At 49.2% G+C, this 7,806-nt stretch overlaps 1 protein-coding gene across 1 annotated transcript; it reads left to right on the plus strand.

Annotated features, from left to right (window-relative positions):
• The first annotated feature begins 540 nt into the window (after nt 1-540).
• On the plus strand, nt 541-7,806 carry LOC309822705 (carbonyl reductase [NADPH] 3). The gene is made up of 3 exons (XM_082654672.1): nt 541-846; nt 2,683-2,790; nt 7,324-7,806. The coding sequence occupies exons 1-3, from the start codon at nt 558-560 to the stop codon at nt 7,758-7,760; spliced, it is 834 nt and encodes a 277-aa protein (XP_082510798.1). The 5' UTR covers nt 541-557; the 3' UTR covers nt 7,761-7,806.

A 7,806-nucleotide genomic window follows, 5' to 3' on the forward strand; every position in this document is an offset into this window, starting at 1 on the left:
TCCTCTCTTGAGTTTCTCTTAGACAAGGAATGAGATCTATGTCCTGAGAAGCAGTTACCGTGTCGAAATAATTTCACTGTAGTCAAGGAAAAAGCGAACATCCTCATTTTGCAGTGGATGACGGACGCACGCCCAAGAAAATTACTCAGCGCTTTTCTCCTTTTGGGGTTCTCCTACAATAGTTTCTTCAATCCAACTGCAAGGAATCTCTAGACCCTATCGACCCGTCACCGTCCCCTTTTGCTTTAGGGGAACAACGTCTCGACCCCGCAAACCACAGCTTGGCTCAAGAGGCGGGATCAAAAGAGGGCGCATCGCGGGGAGGGGGCGGACCCGGGAATGGGGCGTTACGAAACCTTCAGGAACAGACGGCCCCTCCTCGGAGGGGAGGGACCGAGGACCGGAGCCTTGTTCTCTGCAAGTCACAGCGCTGGATTCTAGAACACAGTTCTTCCTGGCTTCTCTGACTGTGGCCGGGCCTCCGCAGCGCGCGTCGCCCGTGGCCCACGGCCCGGTTCGCTCTTCACCCAACTGCCTCGCGCGCCCAGCACCTGGCCATGCCGTCCTACACCCGCGTGGCGCTGGTCACCGGGGCCAACAAGGGCATCGGCTTCGCCATCGCGCGCGACCTGTGCCGGCAGTTCCCAGGGGACGTGATGCTCACGGCGCGGGACGTGGAGCGGGGCCGGGCGGCCGTGCAGCAGCTACAGGCCGAGGGCCTGAGCCCGCGCTTCCACCAGCTGGACATCGACGACCTGCAGAGCATCCGCGCCCTGCGCGCCTTCCTGCGCAAGGAGTACGGGGGGCTCAACGTGCTGGTCAACAACGCGGGCATCGCCTTCAAGAGTAGGTGTGGGGGGCGGGAGGTCCCCGGGCGCTCCGAGGGTGCCAGTGAGCCGCATACGCCCTCTACCCGCCCACTTAAGTTATGGAAGGCAGAGCCCGCCCCTCGGGATGCTCTCAGCTCTCGCCTCCCACGGCTGGTTCTCGCTTCCCACGGAGTCGCGGGAGCGGTTCGTTTAGCTCAAGACCCGCCCGGGCGCCGGGCACAGTGCGCCCCGCCCGCCTGCCGGCCTCTGCGGGCCCGAGCACGCAAGGGCTCAGCCCAGGACCCTCCCAGGACAGACAGCTGCTGAGGTTTGCAAGAGAATCGGTCTCCTGCGAGGGGACCACGCCCTGCTAAGCTCATCAGCTTTCTAATGCAAGAAACATTTTCTCTGCGAACGGTCTCCAAACTCACTTTGGGCTTTCTCTTTCCTTGAAAGGGCGCATTCATAGATACGAGGAGGCATCTGCTCGGGACAGGAAGTGGATCTCGGGAGCACGATTAGTGCGCACGTGCACGCGCTAGTGGACTCGAGAGAGCTTCAATGGAGCTTTTTAATGGGGAGGTTTGATAGGCTCTGGCAAAAAGGAAGCAAGCGTGGTTCCCACCCCCAGGGAAGCTATGTTTGTTATCAAACATATATAAGTGTGGTCTGAAGTAGCACCTTCCTTTGGGGCCGGGGCGCGGGGCGCGGGAGGGGGGAGATCAAGGAGATTACTTACTCTTATTATTCGAGTAAGAAAGTTATCGATCTGCCTTGTGCCGCGGGTAGAAATAAACAGGGCAGCCTCACTTACAACCTAGTGGGGAAGAGAAATCTAAGAGGCAGAGCGGAGGAAAACGAAGTATTGTGAAGCGTTAAGTCTTCATCCCCTTGGCCTTGGGCCCTCGGCAGCGCCCTGCACCTGCAACTCGGTCTGCGGGCTTTCTGGGAGCGCGGGCGGGGGCGGGGGCGATTGACAGCCCCCGGAGCCGACGGCTGGGGAATTGGTGGATAAATACCCGGCTTCCTGGAGGACACACGGAGGAACACTGACTTCAGCTGGAAGCTCTTGCCCCTCAGAGTGTGGGCTGTCGGCCAGCAGCGCCTGCCCCGCTGGACACTCGCTGGAATCGCAGAACCCCAGCCCCGCCACCACACGTGCTGCGTGATAATCTGCATTTTAACAGAATCCCCAGGTGCCTCCTATGCCCATCCAAGACTGTGAACTTTGATCACTGCTGCTCGGAGTGTGGCTCGCAGACCAGTAGCCGTGGCGTCACCTGGGAACTGGTGAGAAATGCAAATTGTGGAGCCTCACCCCGGACCTTCAGGATCCCAAACTCTGGGGGCGGGGCCCAGAATGCTGTGTTCCAACAGGTCCCGCAGGTGCTTCCCACACACGCTCCAAGTTTGAGAACCACGGATCTCGTGGTTTAAAAATTGTTTTAAAGATAGTTTGTTTGGCGGACTTCCCTGGTGGCGCAGTGGTTAAGAATCCACCTGCCAATGCAGGGGATGCGGGTTCGAGCCCTGGTCCGGGAAGATCCCACGTGCCATGGAGCAACTAAGCCCGTGCGCCACAACTACCGAGCCTGTGCTCTAGAGCCCCCCACCCTCCGCCGCCGAGCCCGTGCTCCGCAACAAGAGAAGCCACCGCAATGAGAAGCCCGCGCACCGAACGGAAGAGTAGCCCCTGCTCGCTGCAACTAGAGAAAGCCCTCCCGCAGCAACGAAGACCCAACGCAGCCAAAAATCAATAAACTTATTGTTTTTAAAGTTAGCTGATTTTGTCTTTCATTAGAGATAAGATCCACTTTGTCTTATGAATTTCAGGAGGAAATGCATCACTTTGTTTCCTTCTCTTTTTTGAAAGTTGATGATCCGACACCGTTTGACATTCAAGCTGAGATGACACTGAAGACAAACTTTTTTGCCACGAGAAATGTCTGCAGCGAATTACTGCCGATAGTGAAACCTCATGGTAAGTCCAGCTTTGTGGACTGTCAGGTTGCCTCCCCTCGGCAAGGCGTGACCCACCCCCCGGGGGGTGTGGCCGGGGGGCTGTCCCCCAGGAATCATCCAGGGGTGCTATTTCTCTGTAGGGGGAAAAATAGAAAACTGCATGATTTTCTCACAGTATCTGGCCCCTCATCCGAACATTTCAGCTTTATTGAAAGCTATGTATACCCCACTCCAAGCTTCTGGAAGCATTAATTCCCTGTCCCCCCAGAACTTGTATGTTTGTATGCAGGCAGGCATGAGTGAACTTAGGCGTACAGAGATGCATGTATGTTTAGATGCCTGATTCATTTGAAGTTTATCCTTGTGTAGGAAGGAGATGGATCTAAATGTACCATTCTTCATATGGCTCCCCAGTTGTCCTCTCAACATTTATGAAAAGTTCATCTTCTCCCCCACCTCCAAAAAGAAAGATGTGTATGATACATGGTGATGCTCTTGGGTCCCAAGTCATGAAGTGAATCCTAGAAGGATAAGGTGTGTCAAGTCCCCAAAGGCCTCTTGCCTTTGAGCAACTTCAGTGAGTCTTTCTCAGTTCCCCAAGGTGGCCGGGCCTCACCCAGTTCACCTGGGGCTTAGGGAAAGTGTCTGTTCTCTCATTACTATGAATTTTCCTCTATTCCTTTCTTCTTGCACCAACCTTTGCCAAGCTGGTTCAGAGCATCCAAAAGAAACTTTTCTTTATTAGGAAATATCTTTCCCACACTTTCAAGTATTCAGTGAATAACTTTTATTACTTTTCCCACAAACATTTATTGAGCACCTACCCTAATCCAGGCATTACCCTGGTGCTGGGAATACAGTGGTGAGTATTGTGGGCATGGACAGTCCAGTCCATGGAGCACAGAGTCCAGTGGGGAAGACCACTGCCGACAAACAAGCCTAGCTGTGTAAATTACAACTGTGCTGGGAGGTGGGGAGAGAAGCCTTGCTTCCCTGAGGATTTTCTTTCCCAAGAAATCAACTGTGATTCTTAGGAAGAAGAACTCTGTGATTCTTACAAGAAACATGCTTTTCTTAATTTAACATTTTGAAGAAAGATGATCTCCAGTGCAAAAATATTTAAATTTAAAAAGATGCATGGTGAGAGTCCCACCTGTCTGCCCCTCCCCATTCTCCACAGGTGATTCTTGTTACTGGTTTCTTAGTGGGATGGGATCATAGAAAGCTCACAGGTAGAGTTTCAGGTACTGGCTCATAGAAGCCTTGGGTCCAGGGGCATGGAGTTGGTGAGTGTCCAGGTCGAGGGGATAGAATTTTTAAATGCAAATCTAAGCAAAAATAAATGTGTATATATATATATTTGCTTCCCTTTTTACAAAAAAAAGAAAGGACATTAAGTATAACGTTTGCCACCTTGCTTTCTTCACTTACTATATCTGGGGCTCTTATTCTTTTTTTACAGCTGTATAGTATTCCATTGTAGCTGTGTGTTTTACCAAGTATCATGAAATCTTCCTATGGATTTTAGAATCATAGAATTTGAAAGCTGCAAAGTATTGAAAAAAACTTACATTTTTAAAGTACATTTATGGTATCTGTCTACACCTTCACTTTATAAAGAAGGAAACTGAGCCCCAGAGAAGTGAATACAACCAGGTCGTAGTACAGCTGGAAACAGTATCCCAGTTTCCTAACTTCACCCCTCAATCAAACCAGGATAATTAGTTCTAGTTAGGGAAGGATTATAGCACCAAATGATTGTGAACCAACCATTTTGAAAGGAAAGAAGTCTTTGGGGAGGGTGGGGCTCAGGGACCAACCCAGTGCTGGTGAATCACTGTCTTTAACCAGTTTTCTGTTACAGTAATTCCCAAAGCGGGAATCTTTGGTTTGCAACACATTGAGGATAGTGGTGACTTTTCAATAAACGTCACTCTGGAGGGCAAAACGCTGAGCATCACTTCCCCTTGGTTTGTAGGGAGTCGCTTCCTCCAGATTCAAAGCTGATTTAAAAGCCACTCTTTATTTGGCTTTATAATATCACTTTAAAGAAAGTTAACCCGCTTGCTTATTGGTTCAAGATTGAGTGAATAGGTTAAGCCACTAGGGGGAGCTACTTGCCCACTCTTGCCGGAACGCAGTAGGGGTTGTTTCCGGACCGTGGAGCCACCTGGACCTCAGCCAAGAGTGGTGGTGATGGTGTGGGCTGAGCCCTTTTCAGGGCTGATGGGGCCCATTTAGCTGTTGCAACTGTCACCCCTTGGCCTCTCCCCCAGGGGTGTGCCTTGAGATCCAAGAGGACGCCTCTTCCTCTTAGGAAGTTTTTTATTTCCATCGAAGGCATAGAGTAGCTCCTGTAATTTGTTTTTTCTTTTCTTTCCTCCTTTCTTGTTTGAATTTAATTCCTTGTAGCAGCCAAGCGTTTGAATACAAAGCTGCTTAGCAAGTAATGAAGAGCATAACTTCAGCAAAGCAGAATTCCTGGCCAAAATATTGAAGTGAATCTAATCATAAAAAAAAAAAAAGCATGCCAATCCAAACTGGGGGAAATACTATAAAATAAAGGCTTAGAGTCTTTAAAAAGATCACTGTCAACTGCTCTAGTGTAAATAGACTAAAGAGATAGGACAACTAAATACAATCCATTTATCCCTCCAGCGTCCATGCAATCCATTGGACCCAGGATGAAAACAAACAAAAAACCTATAAAGGAAGATTATTGAGACAATTAGGGACGTTTGCATATGGACTATAGTTTAGATAATAGTGTTGTACGATGATTAATGTGATCACATTTGCGGTTATGGAAGAGAATGCCCTTCTGTATACTACAGTGTTTTAAGGTGAAGGTTTATGGTATCTGCCTACAATTAAGAGAAAGATAGAAAGCAAATGTGGCAAAATGTTGACAGTTGGTGAACTCAGCTGAAGGGTATATATATGGGTGTTTATTAAACCATTCTTGCAACTTCTCTGTAGGTTGCAAAGTTTTTCAAAGTTAAAAGTTGGGAAAAAGGGCACCCCTGGTGGTGCAATGGTTGGGAGTCCACCTGCCGATGCAGGGGACACGGGTTCGTGGCCCGGTCCGGGAAGATCCCACATGCCGCGGAGCAGCTGGGCCCCTGAGCCATGGCCGCTGAGCCTGCGCGTCCGGAGCCTGTGCTCCGCAACGGGAGAGGCCACAACAGTGAGAGGCCCGCGTACCGCACAAAAAAAAAAAAAAAAAAGTTGGGAAAGAACTATGTTATTACCAGAGAGAGACAGACAGAAGGAAGGAAGGAAATAATATACTGAAGAGTCTTGGGTCCCTGCGGGCTATGTGAGATGCTTATGTACAAGGACAGAGTGAGGGCATCTCCGTATGGGGCTGGGCCCACAAGAATCTCCCAGCATGTACACACCCCACCAACAAATGTGTACCTGTGGTGAATGCGACTCAGAAAATGAAATAAAATCCAATTATCCTGTTGGATGCAAAGAATATGGATTCAGTATAATATGTGAGAAAATAACCCCCCAAATTTGGTGCTTTTTGATGTTGGACAGAATGTGTAAATTCACACGGTCACTGGTTTGGGGATTTCTATCAATGCTTCAAATTATTTTCTAGTTTTTGGCCTTCATATTTTATTTTATGGACAGATCTGTCTCATTAGTAGCTGTGAATCATTGCTAATATGAATATTAACTCACTAATTATATTTAATTATTTGTTAACTATGGGCTAAAAAAAGGAATGAAAATCAAAACTGGGATGGAGAATCAACCCATTCCACATGTGAAAGTATCCATCATTAAGGATAGACAAGGGTCATTGGCAAGGGATTGCTTAAACCTGATTTTGGCACTCAGGGGTACAGAGGTGGCCCCAGGACCCTAGGAAATAATCTAAGGGTGAGGGCGCTGTCCCCCGGAAAGCAAGTTCACAAGTACCTGGAAATGTGTGTGTGTGTGTAGGAGGGTGTGTTTTATAAAACTACCTGGTGATTCTGCTACAGACCTACCTTCTGCTCACCTAATGAATCACTGCTCTTTAGCCCCTGTTATTGACAGAAATGTGTTCTTCCTTTTGGGAGAACAAAGGACAAAAAGTTAAAACCCACTGGTGCATTCTTGAGGCATTTTTGAATACCTTTGGAGGTTTTTTTTTAATGCCTTCTAGAATCTTTATTTTTTTAAAAGGGCTTAAAATGCTTGGCTATTTATTTATTTATTAGAATCTTTTTTTTTTTTTTTTTTTTGCGGTACGCGGGTCTCTCACTGTTGTGGCCTCTCCTGTTGCGGAGCACAGGCTCCGGACGCGCAGGCTCAGCGGCCATGGCTCACGGGCCCAGCCGCTCCGCGGCATGTGGGATCCTCCCGGACCGGGGCACGAACCCATGTCCCCTGCATCGGCAGGCGGACTGTCAACGAATGCGCCACCAGGGAAGCCCTAGAATCATTTTTTAAATCAGCAATTACACCTGCCCCATGACTCAATCATGTTTGTCAGTAGTCAACCAACGATTGTTTATTTGTGACATGCTTCTATATTTTTCTTATTCTGTTTCAGGCAGAGTGGTGAATGTCAGTAGTTTACAGGGTTCCAAAGCCCTTGAAAACTGCAGCGAAGATCTGCAGGAGAAGTTCCGATGTAAGACACTCACAGAGGAAGACCTGGTGGAGCTCATGAAAAAGTTCGTGGAGGACACGAAAAATGAGGTTCATGAGAGGGAGGGCTGGCCCAACTCTGCTTATGGGGTGTCCAAACTGGGGGTCACGGTCTTATCGAGAATCCTGGCCCAGCGTCTGGATGAGAAGAGACGAGCGGACAGGATTCTGCTGAACGCATGCTGCCCCGGGTGGGTGAAGACGGACATGGTGGGAGCTCACGGCTCCAGGACCGTGGAGGAGGGGGCTGAGACTCCCGTCTACTTGGCCCTCCTGCCTCCAGATGCCACCGGGCCTCACGGGCAGCTAGTCCGGGACAAAGTCGTCCAAACCTGGTGAATGTCTGCTTTGGCACTTGAGGCTTAATAAATGTTTGGGGAATGAA

This window comes from Grampus griseus (assembly GCF_964374135.1).
Source record: "Grampus griseus genome assembly, chromosome: 5".
NCBI lineage: Eukaryota > Metazoa > Chordata > Mammalia > Artiodactyla > Delphinidae > Grampus > Grampus griseus.

Excerpts from the sequence above, each read along its gene's own strand:
- LOC309822705 (XM_082654672.1), top strand. The coding sequence starts at position 558 with ATGCCGTCCTACACCCGCGTGGCGCTGGTCACCGGGGCCAACAAGGGC. Across the intron at positions 847-2,682 it reads CGCGGGCATCGCCTTCAAGA|TTGATGATCCGACACCGTTT; the intron begins GTAGGTGTGGGG and ends CTTTTTTGAAAG. Across the intron at positions 2,791-7,323 it reads GCCGATAGTGAAACCTCATG|GCAGAGTGGTGAATGTCAGT; the intron begins GTAAGTCCAGCT and ends ATTCTGTTTCAG.